Source organism: Anser cygnoides, chromosome 1, assembly GCF_040182565.1.
Source record: "Anser cygnoides isolate HZ-2024a breed goose chromosome 1, Taihu_goose_T2T_genome, whole genome shotgun sequence".
NCBI classification, from domain to species: Eukaryota; Metazoa; Chordata; class Aves; order Anseriformes; family Anatidae; genus Anser; species Anser cygnoides.
The window spans coordinates 92410873-92431986 of NC_089873.1; the positions used below are offsets into that span (position 1 = coordinate 92410873).

The 21114-nt window shown below is 40.1% G+C and overlaps 1 protein-coding gene across 24 annotated transcripts in view; it reads right to left on the minus strand.

The window, feature by feature from the left end:
* BBX (BBX high mobility group box domain containing) overlaps window positions 1-21114 on the minus strand; it is a 138077-nt gene that overhangs the window by 12952 nt on the left and 104011 nt on the right. For 21 of the 24 annotated variants that reach the window (XM_013185897.3, XM_067002565.1, XM_048057439.2 and 18 more), the window contains 4 exons: window positions 18057-18978; window positions 16980-17118; window positions 14146-14294; window positions 6091-6180 (listed from right to left, as the gene is read on the minus strand). In XM_013185897.3, coding sequence (XP_013041351.3) covers window positions 6091-6180; window positions 14146-14294; window positions 16980-17118; window positions 18057-18978 — 1300 coding nt within the window. The remainder of the gene's footprint in view (window positions 1-6090; window positions 6181-14145; window positions 14295-16979; window positions 17119-18056; window positions 18979-21114) is intronic. The other 3 variants (XM_013185887.3, XM_013185958.3, XM_048057435.2) reach the window with 3 other exon arrangements.

The window sequence follows — 21114 nt, forward strand, 5'->3', positions numbered from 1 at the left end:
CTCTAACCTGTTTGGAAACTGGGAGTACTCATGGTATCTTCATCAAGTCCTCAGGTTGTTTTTTTCCCAGATGCACTGCCTCCTGAACAATTACATAATTTTTCCTAATGCCTGCATCTTCTCTCCTCTGCAGCACTTTCAACTCATTATTTTCTTTACTACCCATCAGGTTACAGTCTCTCTCTTTTTAAGAGTCCTTTCACTGCTGTTACCGTGTCTACATTTAGCCCACCATTTCTTTCATTCTTTGTTCCCATTTTCAAGAAATGCCTAAGACCCATTTGTTCACTTTCCGGGTGGCAGGACAAGCAAAAAATGACATGCAAAACTCAAGCTGGAGTGCCAGCCACTGCTGTTTCAGAAGGGTTAAGCACTGAACAAGACCCATCTCCTGTATTGAGACTGGGCAAGTCATGCAAGAGCACAAACCTCACTAATTATGTACAACAGCCAACCAATCTGCATGGACTTCATCCCTATTTCAGTATACATTTGCTGTTTACGTACTGGCTAGATATGGCTATTATAAACTCTTACCTTTTTCTAGCTTCTTTAAATGCTGTGAGCATGCAGACTGGCTGAAGAGAATAGATATAACACATTTTTGTCTTGCTGTCTGCTGCCCTTCACTCTTTTAAGTGGGACCTTGTTTTCCTTTTAATTTTTTATAGTATAAGAATATGATCAGATCTAGTGTGTGTATAAAAGCATTTGGGAATGTTCCAAAACTTAATTCATTTATGTTCTTAAATCCATCTTCGTATCTTCTTGTGTAAAGGATTTGTTGGATTTGTGCGTGACCTTTATTTTGAAAAAAGCACAGAGCTTCAATGAGATTTTCTCAGTGTTTACCCAAATATGCTAAACTTTTGCAGAACAGAGCTTTGTTATAAATTTTTTTAAAGAGTGCAGGAGCGATCGCAACAAGATCTGCCGTATAACAGTCCAATTAAGTAGAAGCACCAATGACTATAAATGTGACTTTCAAGTAATTCAGTGTGGTTAGTAGTGAGATATTCAGATACGCTTACTGTACTGACTGAGACCAAAATCTTAATTGGAATGTATAATTAAATGGGCAGCTTTCTCTCTAGATTTCTTATTTGGGAATTCATAAGTGTTGATTATGTATTAATGTAATGGTTTGGTTGTAGTCCAACAGTATTTGCTAATTATGATTTGGGGATTTGCTCTAATTAGATACTACTTTGACAGTGCTTTTTAATTCTAGTTTGACTGAGTTTATAATGGTTTTAATTTTAGGAATGCAAGCCATCTTTTTTACATTTAATAAAAATATTAATTTTAAACAATAAACAACATCTGATAGAAAGAAACCCATAGATGTTTTTAGCTACATGTGTACTATATTATGAGCTATGTCAGGTCACTAGAAATTAAGTTGATCGGTCAATACAACAGACAGCTATCTTTTAAATTTGTTTTATTTTTCACATTGTAGACATCCAAAAGGCTCAAGAAATTGCTAACATAAAGCCTTGAAAGGTAGAATAAAAGAGGCAGTAGTTAAAAAATTAAAGAAATAAAATGGTTTAAAAAATTGTAAAAGATGAAGTTAAAGGAATACATGATAGCTGGGTGTTTCACTAAGAAATAGTAGAAGGTGACTGACAAATTCAGAATGTTGGTAAGTGTATTCCCTTTCCATGTTTTAAGGTTTCTCAATCCTTGAAATCAGACATAGGAGAGTCCTCTATGATTATTTCCTCCTCTAACTCCGGAGTAAGCTCTTTATCACTTCATCGTAACATTGCTGCCATACAACTTTGAATAGGGAAGGATTAAGGATGAATAATGAATGAGTGGGGTGGTGTCTGCTGTTTTTTTTTTTTTTCCTGTGTGTAAGAAGAGGGGGTGTTGAAGGGAAGAATTGCTTTCCTCAAGAGGATTTTTCTTCTCTACCTGTCCTGGTGGAAATTGGGATGATAAATTATTTCATTATATTCTTTGCAGTTTATTATTCAAGCAGAGATAAAACCTAACTCAGAGGAAATCATACAAGACTAAAGGCTTCACCAACAAGACCCTTTGCGTTAAACTCCAGAGATGAAAGGAGTCCACGCTTCAATAACTGAGTAGCCAACCTATTCTTCATTCTCTGTTTCCTTTGAAAGAGCAACCCCTTGCTTCCACTGACAAAGGTATACCCATATGAATGCTTTAAACCAGACCTTTATTTTTCAGTGCAGAAAGGACAGGGCTAAGTAAGTTTAATTCCCTCTGTTTTTCTTTAATCGTATCTTTAATCCATTTCATATCCCTTCTGTTTTCACACTGTGCTACGTTCAAGAATGTTGTAGATTTTCAGGAAGACGCTACCTAGAAATTAAATGAGATCCTGCAGATAGTGTTCAGCCCTGCAAAGATTTCTATGGTTACCTTTCCACATGCCTTTAGTGTATGCACAACTCAACTACAGGGCTGTATTTTTTTTTCTTTTTTTTTTTTTTACAAGAGGAGTTGAGCATGATATGAGGAGCTGGACCTTTCAGCATACTTATACCATGGACACAAAAATGACTTGGAAAGAAAAGCATCTAGAGCTCTGTGCTAGATCGTTTCCTGAGCTAGATTTGTTTAAAGTTAGCACGGACAGTCTACCCTACCCTGCAGGTTTGCAGAGTACACGCAATCCTCTTATTGCTCCCCCAGCTATGCTTGGTTTCTTCTTGGGTTGTAGAGTGCAGTCTGGAAGGCAAGGATTTAAAAAACCTGACTCTGCTCTGACATTGTTCATTTATGTCAACCATCAGTATTTCTGTAAAGCTTGCAGCTGGAGATTGGTAGTTTCTTGCTAATCCCGATTTTAATGCTGCAGTATAATAATATGCAATTAATAATAATATGCAATCAAAGCAAAAACAGCTGAAGAAAACAGATGAATGCCTTCAACCCATCTCTCTCCTAATACTATGCTAAACAAAGGTGGGTAGGGCAAGACAGAAGTCCCTTTGGGAAATGCTAGTGCCAAACCTGTACTCAAATCACAGAGGCAGGTCTATGTTAAAAATGCTGAATTGAAGAGCCCAGTGAATAGCTACTGGTCTCACTCAAAACTGAAGAGCTATCAGCTGCCTTTGTGACCATAAAAATGACGTCAGTTCAAGTCATTCAGCACAGCACAGAAGAGGACAAGCTTTTTAGACTGAACATCAGGAAGATACCAGACGAATTTAAAACAATTTCTTCAACAATGCCCAACTGTAACAGGAGTTGCAGTTTAACCATGTCTAGTGGAAAATAAATGTTCTTGTGCGTCCAAGCATGCCAGTATGAAGAAAGGAAGGTAGGCTGTAATGGTTTAATCATCTTCATTAAGCTAAAAAGGGGAAGCCTAGCAAGGTAGGGAGCAAAGCTTCAAGTAGCAGTCTCTTCACCAGTGCTTAGGAAACAACAGCAAACTGACCTACACCCTGGTGGAAGACGCAGTTCTTCTGACAACAGGTTGCTGCTGCAATACCACTCATGGGGTAGGAAGGCATAATGAACTGTAGCAAGGAGTGGGACTAACAAACAGTGACATCCCCTGACAAGAAGGCAGATAGGAGCAGGTGTTGTGGCACATCCACTGGTATTTTATGTGGTATATTTCTGTAAGCATCTGCAAACTCATAATACAGTGATTTGCACTGGTGGTGCTGCATACAATGCGGTTACATGAAGTCAGAATTCACTCAGATACCCGAAGTAGAGAAGCCTGGATAACATGATCCAGCCATTTCAAAATGTGCCTTTAGTGCATTTGTTGTCTGTAAGACAGAAGTGCTCATTCAAAACACACACACTTTCACAGGTCTGTACACATATACTCACATTTCTCCAGCTGTAAAAGGATGAATCTAGCATGACCCCTGCTGACAGCAACCCTTCCAAGTGTCTTCCCTCCAGCTACCAGAACACCCAAGCCTCTCCTTCCTCCAGAAAAATCAACCCCCTAAAAACCTTACATATACACTTGTGATTCATCGCAAGTATAAACTAACCTCAGAAAGAAGGAGGAATTTTCATTTTAGTATTTGATTCACTAATCCTTGTATGTTTTAATTTAAATGAACATGCTGGGATTCTTAGCTTGAGTGCTGCAGAACATGGGATAGTGGATTCAAATATTTTAGGGCCACACTGCACTGGAACTGATGAAACTGCGATGTTAGGTAAGGCTGTTTGCCATATGCCGAGGCCATACCCCCACTGCACTTGGCTGATAACCACTCCACTTTGTGTCACCACACCGTACGCTTACAGCAGGCAAGACCCCAGATTTTCACTCTGAGAAAACACAGTTCCCCTCCAACCTATACATCCAGTGTCTTTCCTTTGATGATTTCTACGTGGGCTGTGTAAGACTGGTAGGTTCAAGCTTCTCGTGCCTTTGTTTCAGTCTTGGGATGAACTCAGCACACTGGCCCTACTCCAGCAAATGCACAGACATCTTTAATGTTTAGACGCTATGACATTATTCACATGCTTAACTTCCAAGGACATGCCTCTGTTTTGTTGGAATAAGGCCAGGGTATTCAACACTTGTCAGGCTTGAATCTTTGATCATACTGAATGCTTCACTTTATATCAAAACAGGCTGGTTTCTTTTAGGTTTGTTTTTTCTAATCATTTTGCTTAGCTTCATGTTGTATCTACAGATTTTAAAATATAACTATTTTTTACTCAATCTTGTCTTAAATGCTGTTTCTTTTCCTATAGGAGAATTTAAACACTGTTTTTTAATTTTTATTTATTTATTCAACTATTTATTCATATTAATTTCTCTCCGTGGTCTATTAATAATTCAGCCACACAAGATTCTGAATGGCACCCAGTAAGAACTATGTTAATGTATGATGTCTTTTTTCACTCTGGTGTGGAAGCACGGCAGTTACTTCTCATGAGCAACTCTCGCAACATGTTTGTTTTACAAAACCAACGAAAAAGAATAAGTAACTTAAAAATATTTGCATTGTTGAATGCAGCACAGCTGACAGAGCCCATGAGGAAAAACAGTGCAAGTGTACCACAGAGGATACAAAACACAGCATCAGGAAAAGAGAAGAAATGAAGTGATCAAGCCTTAGGGAAAAGGACTGAGCATAAAGATAGCTGGGGGAACTGGAGATACAGATTGTCATTTTACTATCTTAAAAAGAGACAGACATGGATGGGAAAAAAAGGAAGAAATTCATGGAGCTACCTAAGTAAGAACAACCAGAGAGGCTCTGCTATATCTCAGGGATGATGTAGGAGAGAACTGCATTGTGGATGATTTGGATAGCATGGAGAAGATGACTAGGGGGTGGGAAGGAGAAAAAAAAGGCCCAGGAAAACAGGCTGAGTTGTAATCCTGTACATACTGTACACTTGAAAACAACCCTGGGACTTGTGAGTGTACGGGTATGCAGGACCAGAATGCTGTAACAAGAAAAAGACTTCAGAGAACTACCGGCAGTGTAGAGGGCGGAGCAGATCTGAGGCAGAACTTAAACAAGAAAACCCTGTAGATATTATCTTCAATTGGAGGCAAACAGGCAGCTGGTTAAGATTTCTACAGAGGGAGGGTTGGTTCAAGGATGGCAGGCGTACTCCTGAGAACCGGTGCAGAAACCAGCTCTCATGTTCTGACCAGCCACAGTCTGCAGAGCTCCAGACAGATGGAAATCAGAGGCAGAGCAGCTAGAGACATAAATAAATATGGCCAAGGGGTAAACAGTACGGTCTCTGATAGGGAAGGGATGGAGATAAGAGCAACCAAAGGACTAGAGAGCTACAAGCAGTGGCAGATAAAGTTCAGGGCCAACTGCAGAACTACCCTTGCTTTGTCAGCTCTGCTGCACAGAGTCTGGAGCAGGGAAACTGTAATCAAGGGCGATACCAAATAACAGTAAAACAGCATTGTACTTGAGTAAGGTAGTATGATCGACTGGAGCCAGGAGCTAATGGAGTCAAAGCAGACAGGGAAATAAGGGACCAAAGCAGTCAAAGACTAGAGAGTCAGGTAGCCTCTGCCTAGAAGCATCACCCGAGACTGATTTCAGAGAGCAGGCGGACCAAAACCTTAACTAAGTAATTCACCAGTACCTGTGTCCGGAACATTAAGCTTCTCCTTTTTGTGCTTATATTTGCTGACAATTTTGTGGAATAAGTTCTTTTTCTGAGACTGGAATGAACCTACAGACAACATTAATAATACATACTTTTAATCAGCAGTTTTAAAAAGAGCACAACAGTCACAGCATGTACTATAAAACCTCCCCTTCCACTAATACAGGATGCCATTTCATGGTGAAGCACAAAAACTAACACCCATTCTGCTCTCTGGAGGCTTTCTATCTAAGCAGGCTGTACTTCAACTCACCACCTCTCTATACAAAAGTGTCCCAAAGCATTTTGTAGAACGATGACCTTCAGAAAGCTCAGCCATACAATAAAACAAGAGTTTTGTTTGTTTGTTTAAAGACACGCTCCCTTTCGGATGTGTAGTGGGATGGAGTTAGCTTTCTTTGCAGCAGCTTGTATGGTGCTGTGTTTGAAACAGGTGACCAAAACAGTGTCAATAACGTACCGGTGTTTTAGTTGTTGCTGGGCACTGCTTGCACAGCGTCAAGGCCTTCTGTTTCTCAGTCTGCCTCCCCAGAGGGAGGAGTGCCCTGTCAAGGGGGCACAAGAGGTGTCAGGGGACAGGGCCGCAACAGCTGACCCCAACAGGCCAAGGAGGTATTTCATACCATACGATGTCACGCTCAGCAGTAAAACCAGGGATGGGTTTCCAAAGTAGCCATTGCTCAGGGCCTAGCTAGGCATGGGTTTGTTGGTGGTGATTGATGTTGCATCACTTGTTTCTCTTTTTTATCCTGTTACTTATTAAACTGCCTTTATCTTAACCTAGGAGTGTTTTTGTCCTCACTTTCACCCTTCTGGTTCTCTCCCTCATCCCACTGTCAGGGGAGTGAGTGACTGACTGGGTGGGGACTTACCTACCTGCCAGGGTCAACCCCCCAGAGGACGCAAGTTAGGTTTGCCTTTTTGGTAACCAGAAATAAGTTTACAGTAAGTGCTGAAGTAAAACCTCCTAAGAGAGTAAGGCGAGAGTGTACCCAGGTGACGGTACCATTCCTACTTTGATAGTAGAGTCTTTACTAGTAGTAGTCAGTAGGCATTTTAAAGGACAGCAGACAAAGCATGCCACTAGCAGAAGCCATTAGGAAGCAATCCCTTGACGCACTAATGGAGTAAACAGAGATACAGCAGCAAAGAAATAACAGACGCGTTATTTCTACGCTGCAAAGCCACTTTTAGGCAGTTACTTTTCAGAAACAAACTGCACATTAAAATCTTATTTCCGAAGATATAGCAGGTAAGCACCTCTTCAGGCTAGCTCAGAACAGACCTGCCCAAACAGAAAGGAGATGCACTGCAGATGCCAGGACGGTTCACAGCCTAACGAGAGGGCATCCTTCCCAGCTGCACTGTAGCAGGAACTGCACACCATCCACCACACTGACCTCCTCCACTCACCCTTACCCTTAGGAGAAGCCAGACACACACTGGCTACTGAGACAACTGTAAATGTGTAGTAACATGCGATCAAGGTAAGTTCACATCATGCATCTGCAGTTTTCGATCACTAACCAGCTCTGTATGTGGGGAACGAAGGAGAAAAATCTGTAGTACATGCAAGAAGAATCTAGCTTTAGGAGAACGTCATTCATAGAAATTAGTTCTGTTTGAAAAATACTGAAAAACAAACAGAGAAAAGTAAAATCCAGACAGGAACAGGCAGAGAAATCCTAAGATTTTCTGTATTTGGCTTTGTGGCTCACTGATGCCTTTTTTTTTTAAACTACTAAAGAAATCAAAATTTGGGGAGAGGGGAATAATATCACAAGAAAATCCAGATGTCAAACAACAAACCAAAGGAAAAAAACAAACAAACAAACAAAAAAAGCCAAACAACAACAATCCAGGCTAGACACCATCTTAGGCAACATCAGCTTGAATTTTAATAACTTTGCTAGAACTTGTAGAGAAAATACTATAAAGTTCAACAGAATAGGCCATATTCACTCAAACAAATTCAAGTGTCTTTCTACAAATTTTATAGTAGGTTCCAGAGCATCACAGAGCTGGGTAAGCAGTATGGTGCCAGTACAACAAGAATGCAACATAAGTCATGAAAAAGCTCAGGCAGGTTGATGGAAAGCATACGTAAAAAAACCTGGGCCTTCCTGAAGGCTAAGGTCAAATACTTAATTCACATCAGCAGAGACAAGTCTTTCCAAAACAGTTCCACCAGAACACAGAAGCAGAGATATGCAATAGGTGACTCAGGACATTTCTACTGTTTTTTTTTTTTTTTCTCCTTTTACTTTTTTGGATTAGCAAATTAATGGTTTGTAGGTGCTTGGAATAAGCAACATTTTACATGGTATCATAGAAGTCTCCACTTCTATAGCTCAACCTGCAAACTGCTTAAATCAATTCCACAAACTATCAGTGACTGCCAGCAATTGAGCAGAATAAATGAGATTAAAAACTCCCCAAAAGATGACAGTTGTTGCATGAATAAGGAAAACTGTGTCTTAAACTTTTCTTCTACCATTCAAGGAACATTTTTGATAAGCTTTTATCTGCACCACGTAGCAGATGCTAGATGGTTCATAGCACATGCTACTTGCATGTAAAATTCTGTTCTCAAATGGACAGACATTGACTTCAGTGGAGTGAAAAGAGAAGCCACCTTCTTATAAGGAAATTTCTACTACCCTACCCTTTTACCCTTTATTCTTGTGCGACAGTGCTCATAGTTACTTCCTATACCCTTTGGCCATGAATGCAGTGAAAGAGAAGATGAGTTAATAGTTACGTATGTCAACGTGTCATACTTAGACCTGAGAATTTGACTTGTAACTCCATGAAAAACTTACTTCACACTCCCTGCCTGAACTATTTGGAGTCAGCTAGATGATATGCTCAACGTCCTCTGTAAAAAGACAAATTATGATCACTCTCATATTTACACACACAAGTTATCTAGCAATTACTGAATAGACTATTTGGTTCTTCTTTGAAAATGTCCCTATCCAATCCTTCCTTTAAAGTAAGGCATGAACAAATGAAGTGCCAAACATTGGACCTTTGCAGGGCATATTCAGGTATGAAAACCAGAGCTTTTCTTTTTCTTCCAATAAAAATCAACCAAATCAATGGAGGAGGCAAAATATAGTCCGGACCTGAGAGGACATGGGCACACGTACTTAATTCCAGTAGGAAAGGCCGAACAATGGGCCATTCCTAAGATCAAATATCCTTTTTCACTCTCCCAGAGCAGGTGCCCCAGGGGCATGGTTCAGGCATAACAGCTCACGAAAGGGCTTACACAACTGCTGGCTGTGCTACACCTGTTTCACAAGGACAGCAGTCAAATATTCAGAGATTTTGAACGAACACCACTTTTCAACATTCGATCCAGAGAATATCCATGACAGAAAGACCTAGCCAACCTATGAGGCTTGCTGTTAGGCAGTGGATCCTAGGAGTGACTTCCTACAGAAAGCTGAGAATTGCTTTTATTCCTGTAAGTTTACTTGCTATTGCTATACTGCCACCTTAAGTGTAGAGTAAGTCCTGTTCTCCTGCTGATCTTCCTCGACTGAAAATATTCTACTTCATTCTTCTTTTCCTAGTTTTACAGCAGCTGCCACGTGAGTTAACCACCTGCTAATCCCTGGCTCCAGTGGCCCACTGTACTCCCTGACAGCACCACGAATTTCCTTCTGGGAATATCAGCGTGGACAGCAGCAGCTGTTTAGGAAAGCAGCGGGCAAGAAAATGAACTGGCCATGCATAACTAACCATAACTGCATTTCCTCCATGATTCTGGGCATGTGCTCCCCCTACTCCCCCAGAGTCCTTTATTGTACATGGCCAGACCAAACAGAGAACATTTCAGCACTGTCATAAGACAACCAGGGTGAACACACATGCCTCCCAGAAGGCTCTGGCACTGATTTGACATGAGGAAAGAAAGACCCTACAGAGGTGCTGAAGCTCACCTCCCTTCTACCACAGACTCAGCTCGTTCCCTCAGCTTGAGACTGGCCTCCTACTAAAATCCTTGCCTTGTCCTGTGAGGCCATCGGGTTGGCAGGACCCTATAAGCTCCACAGCTCCCAGAAGAGCTGGAGTTTGCTAAACTCTCCATGTTTCTAAGTCTCTCAGGAGGACGGCGCTGTATTTTTAGGTTGTGATCTGTGAAACATTATGGCATGCCATCTCCAGACATCCAAATGCTTAGAACTAAGCCAAAAAACCCAAGCTAAGGCTGAGAGGAATGCCACAAAGGAGGATTATTTTTAAGCTGATGCTTTATTTCTAGTCCTAGAGGCCACAGAAAAAAAATAAAAATTTGCAGCCAATCCCTTTCCTGAATAAAAGTACACTATGCAGTCTTCTCCTGGCCTTCCCAAAACGAGAGCTTTAGCGAAGTGTTTAGTGTGTAAGTGAGCATTTCTTCACAGCACACCACAGAAATAATGACTATGCCTGCTGCTCATTTTTGCATATAAGCGAATTAGTGACTCACTGCAGACTGATGACTCGTGTGGTGGGATGTTTTGGCACATATGACATTGGAAAGAAGAAAAATAAAATCAGTCACAGCTCCAGCAAATGTTGGAGCAGGCCATCTGCACAGATTCATTATAGCTGTATTTTTCAGCCATTTTCTTACATTGCTATTGTACGTGCATGCTCCGGGTATGCTTGGGGTGGGATTTCCAGAAGGGTTCAGACTTGTTCAGGTCTACTCCCACTGAAGAAAGATCCCTATTAAGTTCAGTGAGAGCAGAATTTGGACAATCTGGAAAACCTGGAAAAAAATTGCCTCTCATTTAAGAAAATTCAAAGTTTGCCTTGCATATGGACTTGAAAGAGTTATGTTACAGGGTTCTTCAGGTGTTTTTATGTTAAAAGAACTGCCTGAAGCAAGGACTGGGCATGGCAAGCACAATGGAAGGATTCAGTCGACACTGATTCACTGGTTTCCACTTTGCAGTAAGAAAATGCCCTGACAATCCTGTCTGTTTGGGTCAGGTAGCAGATCAGGCCCATCATCTTATTTAGCCCCATGTAGGTATAGTTTAATGACATATGACAGAAAATCAATCTGGCATCATTTACTCCAAAGTAAGGTAAGTCCTTGTCAGGCAGGGTATAACGTGTTTTTTGTTTTAAGGCGTACATGATTAGTTAGAAAAGAAACAACCCATCCCCAAACAAAACAAAAACCCCAAACATTTCTCTATTTTTAATCACCTAGCATCCTCTGGGGGTTTTAGTGTGTAGCGCTCCAATCTACTTTTCAGCCTTTAGTTGAAATTTAATAAGCACTGATCTGAAGACTGCAGAAAGTAATTATCTGAGGATTGAAAATGCAAGGGAAGTTTATGATTCTGCACATGCTCATCCAGGAAAAGCAGGGCATGGTTGTAGATTGTTTACTAAACCTACCCCTCATGATCATTACGTATTGTTTGGAAACGAGGCACATTTGGGGCCCCAGCCACTAGTAGGCACCATTTGTAATGGATGCCTTGTCTAATGACCTTACAAGCCAGAGACACTCCAAGAAAGAGCAAAGCAGCAGAGACAGTTCCACACAAGAGGATAACGCAGAGCACAGCAGAGCAAGGTTAAGGTCTCCTACATCCCAAGACAGAGTCACACCCACAGGACTGTACTGCCTCTTCACAGTACGTGCTCATCATGCTGCAAGAAAAAAAACGCCACTTTTGCGTCTGCTGAATTCTAACGGTGTAAGCATAATAAAAAACCTAGAACCATTCCAAAGCAGTCTATTATTTTGCATAAAACTGCCTGTTTCCCGTGTTTCATTTTCTGCAACACTTGCAGAAGCCCAGCTTATGGACCTGTATTCATAACACTGTTGGAGGTTAGTGTTTTCTCACTGTCTGTGGACTCAGGATTTGCAGGCAAGCCAACAGCATGACTAGGCTGAACGGCCTGTCAGTACACTAGAAATTAATTTGGGGATTCAGCGTAATGAGTATTTGGCTCTGTTGGAACAGTTTCCCCTATTAAGCTAGTAAGCTTGGTTGTGTGCAGTTTGGTTCAGGTTGTTTCACATACACAGCTTGCGTCCTAATTTTAAGAATCCTAAAAAAAATCTGGCAGAAAACAAAATCAACCTACTGCCATGGAATGTTTATATTTTTAGCAATTTTTCTTTTCCAAAAGGGGGAAAAAAAAAAAAAAGGTATGTTGGAAAAGTTTCTCAGTTAGCTCTTGAGAGCTGAGCCTCACTCTCCAGGGAGCTGGAATGACTGATGTGAGCTGCCAGCTCACCCAGCTAGCTTTTGTGAATTCAACATTCATTGGAATTAAGAACAGATATCGCTATCTCAGTCTACATTTAGTTCAGGGCTATGGTTAGATGTTCACTGCAAAAACAGCAGTGTCACCATCAGTTATTCCTGCCTCCAGGGCTGCTTGTTACAACCGCACAGCTCACTTGGCGGAAAAGTTCATGCGACTGTTGGCCATCTGCTTTGGTACAAAGTCAGCTGGCTTGGTTTAAAGAGCCCCATTTGCCAGCTACAGGCAAATGCTCCATGGCCTTCTCTGCAGGGCTGTGCCAAAACTACTTATATCAGGCTTGTGACCTGCTTGCAGTTATGTTTCTGACCTTCCCTTGAGATATGGCCGAAAATATTCCAAACCTTTTTAATAGTGATGGAAACAGGGATCAAAATGAACTTGTACTTAGGAACTTAGCCAAAAGCAGAATGTAGTTCTAGGCTACCTGGCTGGGGTAGCATTATCATGCAATTCCCAAACAGATTAGGACCTGCAATTTTTTTTAAAAGACATACAGACATCTGAGCAGGTGAAAACTGTAGTGAGAAATCCACACAGCTGCTATTATAACTTAAATTGCCATGTTGTGCCCAAAAGATGTTGTGTAATAAACCATTGTATTAATATACTGTTAAAAAAAAGTTCATTCATGCTCGTTAAAGAAGTTCTGTAAAATATATACCATAAAAATGGAAGAGACAAAACTCACTTTGTACCAACACCATTCTAAATTTGCAGGAGTCTGACTGTTCCATATCTAATTATATAAATACAAAAATCAATACTAAAATTGGCATGCACTAGGAAAGAACAGCTGCTCAATCCTGCATATTCTAATGTAATTATTTGTGAAGCATTCAAAAGGCATAGATCTAATCCAGGGTTGCCTGGCTAAAATACACGTACTGGATTTGAAAATCAGCCAGCCCATGATACTACCATAGTAGCCGAACAGGAAACCAGCTTCACATTGTAAACTGCGTAATGAGCATTCTTCTGAACATCCTTTTGTCTTGTAGAATTATTGCTATGTCATTCCTTCATTTTGTGATGCCACAGCCTAAAAGCATTTTCTCTAACGTACACTTACTTCTCTACCACTCCTGTGACACAGGCTGTCTGTATATAAAACAGTCAAACGTGTCATGAGTTATTCTCCCTCTATGACCCTCAGCAATAGAGCTGAGCATAGAACTAGTTTTCCTGTCCTCTAAACATATTTATCATCTCAGAACATTTTCAGTCTAACGTTCCATTGCAAGTTTGAAATCTTGAGGAAAAATATCCAGTTCATTCAGACATTTTTGGTATCTTATTAGTAAAGCCTAAAATTACATTTAAATGAAAAAAAAAGCACATAAAACTGTGCTTTGAAAAATATCAAAGTAACTTTTTGGTGATCTGCCATTTTTCTCCCCTGCCAGTTTCCCCTGGGAAAACTTGTCAAATTCACTTACCTCACAAATATTCCCTTCCCCACCCCCACCCCCACCCCCTTTTTGTTTGTTAGGTTTGCTTGCTATAAGGAAATTATTTCACATACAAGCTCCAAGCAATTCTACTCTACTCAGCATGAAACGCAGAAGTCAAGAGTACGGCCTGAAAACTAATCCAGGTGAGAACCAACTAGCTTCAGTGCTAGAAAAACGTTTTACTTCAGACTTTTCACATGTATAACAGTAAGGTGAGAAAGTATAAATTCCAGAGCTTGTTGTAGCATTGTTATTGATGAAGAACGTACTGAACACAGTTACTTACCTTTGTTGGATTTTGGTTGTTCAGATGAGCCGCTTCCAACCTTTCTCTTTTTCCTTGGAACAGATGAGCATTTCCTGTCAAAGGTAATAGGACTGTATTGAGGGAGGCTGTTGAATTTCTTTTCAAATTCTTCTTCCAACTTTGCTAAGCTAAAGGGGAAACAAAACCAATCAAATTAAATGTAACTCCATTTCTGGAGAATTGTATTTTGTGTGCATACACACGCATCTACTTACATAGAGGGAAAGAGATATGCGCACATGCACACTGTAAATGTCAAACTATTATACATAATCCAAATTTGGGATGAGAATGTACAATCCATTTCCTGAATTTGTAACTCTGGAGAAATTAAGTTTTAATATATGCAAATAATGTAAAAAAATTAGCTGCACAGATTCATAAAGCAGATTTGTCTGTTCCATGAGGGGAATGAGAAAAGACAATAAAACCAATAAGTAAACAAACCAATATATTAATTTCACATAAAAATCACATTACACCAGAATGGAGGTGATAATTTAAACTACAGCAAAAATGTCAAACTGTCCAACAAAGCTAACAAAAATGGCAAGCCATCCAATCTTCTGTGGAAAGGAAAAAAAAGATAAATCTGGTGCTTCAGAATGGCAATTAATTTGTATTTCTTCTGGGGGATTATACTTCCTTCCTATTTTGTTTGTTGTGAGATGAAAAACACAACTAGCTCATGGCTTCAGGAAACCCAACATTCTTCATAGGTCAGCCCAGCTGGAATGAGTGTAATAAGCTTTACCTACCACTCAAGAAGTCCACAGATGTGGTATTATTCGTAATTGCCAGATGAAAATGAAGCACTTGAACTGGATGGTATGGCACGGCCTTCCTGGCTGTAATGACTGTGCTATCTTGCGTAAACATGACTTTTCAGAGAACTTCTGCAACCAGGCAGGATCATAGTATCGCAAGTGCATTTTAATAAAAGGCAATTTGCACTGCTAGGCAGATTATAAATAGAACTCCCCATGAGAGGGGAACAATGACATTTTCTACTCATCTCAAATTCTGATTGCTATGGAAAACTAGAACTGGACAGATGTTGGCATGACTGTTGGAAGGGGTGGCCATGAAACACTCTACATTTGGAAATGTCACAAGAAAGATGACTTCCTTGTTTCTTGAAACAGCACTTCCATACAATTGCTTTCTGAAAGCTTTGGTACACAGACTGATACTTCGTTTTATCTCTGCTCAGCAGGAGTGGGGCTGTACACGGGCAAAGCACACCTGGCATGGACCACCAGGGAAAGCGAGGGCAGCTACCAATGGAGAAGGTAAGGGGACACAGAAGTAATGGGAGAAAGGAGCAGCTCCACCAGCAGTGAGGAATCCAGCAGACAGACAGACGCCCTAATGCTGAAAGGTGATGATGAAGGGAGCAAAAAGAGTTCAGAGGAGTGGGTAGAACTAAAACCGGCTCTTCCAATCAGACAGAAGATCAGGTAGTACAAAAAACAAGGATAACAGATACCTTCTCCAGCACTTCGGCTCCACACATAACTGCTTCTGCTTTACAGAGTTCACTAAACAACATTCATTAATGGCATGGCTGAATCAGGAAGCAACATTCACTAATATGTATTTTCCCCATCCAGCCAGATAACGATGGTAGAGCAGTATTTGTCAAATGAATGAAATATTTACACAATTTTCCTAGTGACTTTGAATAAATCATATAAAAATACATTTTTTTGGCTCGGAGATGCATTTGGTTTTTTTGCCATGAGGTGACCTAACATTTTCAAATTTTTCAATTTAAATTTAAAAGATATTTCCAAATAATGTACTTTGTTATATAAAGTACAATAAAAATATAAGAATTGTGCCAATGGTTTTTATCAACTATTCCAAATGAAAGAACTCTTGAAGATTTTCATTAATGTAATATCTTTGCTGTAAAGTGAGCTGCAGCTAAATTTCATATAGACCAGATAATAAGTGTATGAAAAAGGCCTGCAGAAAAGAAACATTAAAATTGTAACCATGACGTGGAAAATCTACTCTTTTGTTGTTGTTCATTTTCACCCTCTTAATTCAGATAATTGGAAGTCTTCATAACTTGCAAGTATGAATGGCAAAGCAGATTTAACAGCTATGCCTGCAGTTAAATAAATCCGTTAGTACTCTGACAAAAATTGTTACTCATACTAGAAGAGCAATTCTGTGCAGCCTTGCTAAATGTTAATGCATTTGTATTCATTATTCTTCTGATATGTTTGATTTCTTTATTGTGTATATGAACAGTTTAAATATCTTGCCTCAACAATAGAAAAATTGAGTATTTATCATAATTATTTGCAAATATAAGAATGTTGTTTACTTTTCCTGTCAGCACTCTCTTTAAATAGGCAAAGGGATCTATTTTTTCTAGTCTGTTTATGATGATTGAACACCTACACAAAACTTTAAATATTGTCTGCAAAGTGTGCTGAAAATACAAAAATATAATTAACCCTCTTCACCATCTCTTGAGCAGCTAAATATTGTGATTTTAAAAAATATATATATTTAAAGAAGTGTGCAAATAATGCCATTCAAATTTGTTTACAGTATTGTAAACCAGGAAAGATCTCAGAGGAATTACTTCAGTATATAACCAACATGAGACTAGAGTCTTACTCAGCCAAACAGGTTTGCAGTTTACAGGAATTCTGCCTAAATGTGTTTATGTAGTTTAAAACATTTGAGTGTTGGATGTTGGGGTTTCAGTTCACTAGCTGCAATGGGGAAGACTTGCTCTTAAGTTACTAGGCTGGCCTAGCTAAAACTTTGAACAGTGTTAAGTAGCAACTTACCCGAAAACAAACTCTTCCTTTGGCTTAGTCTTCTTCAGTTTTTTGTTCCCACTTGTCCCGCTTTGGGAAAAAGCCCAGTTTTCTTCATTCCAGCATCCTTCATGATCTGAGGAGTTGCCTTTTCCTGAGCTTCTTTTTCCTGGGATGAAGGCAGAAAATTTTTTCTCATCTTTAGAAAATTGTGCCAAAACAAAGTGGGCTCAGAAGGAACTTGCATACCCACTCAGCAACAGAACTTAAAGACTGTTTTATAACCCCTTTAAGAAGATCAAACGTTTTTTTTTTTAAATGGATAATAATCTTGTTGGCAACTGGTTTTTTCCCCTTATACATATATATGCATATACACTACCTCCAAAGTCAAGATCTCTTCAGCTGTCAAGCAGGAGAAAGAGATGAGTAGATTCACAGTAATAAACTTACCTGAATTATAAACGTCTTTTTCTTTTCCATTTTGATTAATTACCCATTTAAATCTACTAATCGGAAAAATATATTTCTATATATCTCACTGAAAGCTTCCAGAAATTTTAATCTAAAATTTATCCGTCTATAAGGTAAAGGGTTCTTGCTCACCACTAACAGCAAAACTGATCACAGAATCGCCAAGGTTGGAATGGACCTCTGAAGATCATCTAGTCCAACCCCCCTGCCAAGCAATGAATGACCTAAGGGAAAGTGTCAGACATCTGCCTCTTGTGATCATAGTTCTCCATCCTACAAACCCAAAAGCTGTTTACATAGAAAAACTAATTGTTCAGGGTTACATGCAACAAGTCGTGGAAACATCTATCAGCAGGTCAACAATCAACCAACCTAGTCTTCAGTCAAAAAGCTAAATCTCAGGTAATGACACAAAGGGAAAAGTTAAGAGCTCTTCAGGTAAGTAGGAACACAGACTGCAGAACTCAGAGACCTGCCCTGGACCCCGGAGCCCGTCCCCACTATTTCAGGCGATCTGACAACCCCATCATGCACTGCTTGAACTTGAGCTTAAACATGAACTTTTGCTCTTCCTCCCACTCCAGGCAGCCTTTTGCAGTTCGTGCTGTAAATGAAACAGTCAAAGCCACCCACCTCTGTCCACATTAGCACGCAGAGACGTGAGCATGCCCTCTGACACCAGAGTTTTATAAAGAGCACCTTTGCAAGATCTCTCCGATTTCCTGGAGCCACAAGTTTCTATCTTTTTAACACAGTCACTGTCCTCAGTTTTGACCTGTTCTGGTAAGCTTTGGGGTACCACCTCCTCTGTGGGGGTCAGTGGTTCCACTTTAATGTTATCAGAAGCCTCACAGGGTTCTTCCTTGTTGGCTGTAATATTAAGGAAATCAGGAGGCTTTGATTCTTTGGTGGGCTCCGTGGGTTTCTCCTTCGATGTTTTCTTCTCTTTCGATTTCACTTTTTTCTTTGGTGATTTTGTATCCAACATGCTTCCCTTCACATTTGAGGCAGGGCGGGCTTTTTTGCGGGGAGTTTCCGCAAGTCTCTCAGCACCCCAGTCCCCTTTTGCAACAGCTTCAATTGTGTACATTACACTTTCAATGTCCGACTCAGAGGACTGCCTCTTTTTACAAGGCTTCTTGGGGGTGGATTTTTCACTTGTGTGCCGGTCCAACTTATTTTTTTTCTTTTTCTTCTTTATCTTTTCTGGCTTGCTTAGCCCAAAGATGCTCATGTCAACCATTGAAAGCTCTGGAGAACGGCACATATGATCCTTTGTGTTATCATTTCTCTCAAAAGGACTGCTCTCCATTATGAGACTAGTAAAATCTCTGCATTTTGCAGTTTCTGATTCCTCAGCTTTTGTCTCATCCCAGTTTTGTATTTTCCCTGTCTCTGATTGTTCTGTTTTTCCTTTACAGGAGTCTTTTATTATTGTTTTCTCCAGTTCTTCTGCTTCCATTTCATCTGGAACTTCCCTCACCACATCTTCTGATGCTTCCACTTTTGTTTTCCCAGGTTCTTTCACTTTCACCCCTTCTGAAGCAAGGCACATCTAAAATGAGTTAAAAATAGTCACCATGAAACAAACATCAACTGTTAACATTACTTATATTAACAGGAAGAGCACTACACATGCAGTCTCTCTGGGATCCTAATTTATGAAAGCAAACTATTTTAAAGAACCGTACTGAAAAAATGCTGAAGTCCTAATGAAACTGATGAAATGTAATTATGGCTAAGTGCTAGAATACGGCCAATGGACTCTACCACTCTAATAGAAAAATACTCCAACTGATCTAATTGGTGTTTCCATGATCCTTGAAGTGCCTTTCATACATCTGGGAAACCCAGTGCTAGTTTTATTTTCAGAATACCCTAACTGCAATGGAAAAACACAGTATCTCTCACTATATTGTATCACAACCTACATGAAATCTCAAATCCATACTCCCAGTTCCCAAATATCCCCATATACAATTCTTTCCTCCATTTTCCAAAAGGCCCTGAAGGGGGAGGAAAAAAAAAGTTGATCAAATCACAGCAATCAAGATTATTTTTCTTTACTTCAATGTGCAAAATGATTTGGGAGATAGTAAAAAAGCCTTCCAAATCTTTCTTCTTATGCCACAGTCTTGTTCTGCAAGGAACTGCAAAGCAGCAGTAGTTGCCATGGTTATCTCATCTCCTCCTGGAGATAACATTAATGGAAACCAAAACGCTCATTCTGTCTGAGGAACAGCGATGTTCAGAAGAAGAACTACAGCAAGGTCCTCAAACTGCCATGTTCCTTCAGCAATGACCTGGAAGATCCACTCGGTTTTGGATCCCTTGCAAGCCATACTGACACTGCCAGAGGTGGTAGCAGTACTTCACAGCAGCAAGCAGTTGCCTTGGGAAGGCATGTTTTCTTCTTCTTGCTCTCCCTCTTAAAACCTCCTAAGCTGAACTCCAAGTGCTATTTTGTTTTTAAAACAACCATCAACCGAACAGCTACCTGGACTGAAACCAGCTGGAAGAGGCTTGCTTTGAACCAGGCATCAGGAGCTTCCCTACCCTGCAGCTCAGCCCATGGGCCATATGGTCAGGATGGATGTACGCTACAGATCAGTTGGGTTCTCTTTAGGTCAATTTTCTATTTCTCAAATTGGCAAGGTATTTTTTTCTTACAAACTAAAGAGATCTCTTGCACCAATATACGAGTACAAAAGCAATGATTGAACTCCGAAATAAGTTTCTGATTTGAAATAAGCTTCTGAAATTCCTTCTACATGGGATAGAAGAAGGTCAAGCTAGGCTGATCACTGGAAACACTGGAGCTTTGGCAGCACAGTGGCTGTAAGGAAGCAGAGTGAATTATGCAGTGGGGGAATTGCGTAACTATGCTGAGGTGGGCTCTGGCACAAAGGTACTTTTTTACTGTGACTTTTTTAATGCACTGCAACATAAACACAGCCTGTGATTTCCAAAAGCTAAAGATCAATCTTAAAAGTGCAACTCATTGAACAAGAATAATATTTTGTCAATTAAATGCCCCCACCGTCACAACCTGCCCATGATTTTTAACCTCTTTATACCTTTGCTTCTTCTGCAGCAGCCAATAGTGCAGAAGGCTATGGGTGTGGCTACAAAAAAAAGGTGTTTTTTTTTTTCTTTTGTGAGCTCTAAATAAACTTGGAAATCACAGCCTTTAAGATTGGGAAGCTTGAAAAAGGCTTACAAACAAAATAAATACATTTCCATAAAAGGCCATTAGCTTCAACTGTTCCGAGAAGGAGTAGCTGCTGAGAGAATCATTGTAACAGAGTTTCTATAGAAGTTATTGACCTGTTTTTTCCCCAGTTCAATAAACAGTACGCACAAAAGGAGAAAAAAAAGTGGCTAATGCCCTTTAACGGGTATTTGTAATGGTGATGTAATCTGAACAGACTAATCGAGCCCTTCACGTCAGTTCCTCCCTGCCCCCATGTACCCATCCCCCCCAACCAAACCAAACCAGTCAAAACCCCAGTCCCTAAAAGAATTAATTGAAACAATTCAAATGGAGATTGGATAACCCCTTTGCCACAAGGGACTAGGTACTTCTCATCAGCTGCAGCATGGATGCTTAGAGGCTTCCAAATTGATGGCTAGTCTGGAGAAATCTTAATTTATAGCACCCAAGCCAAGATAATATAGGCTTCTATAAGCA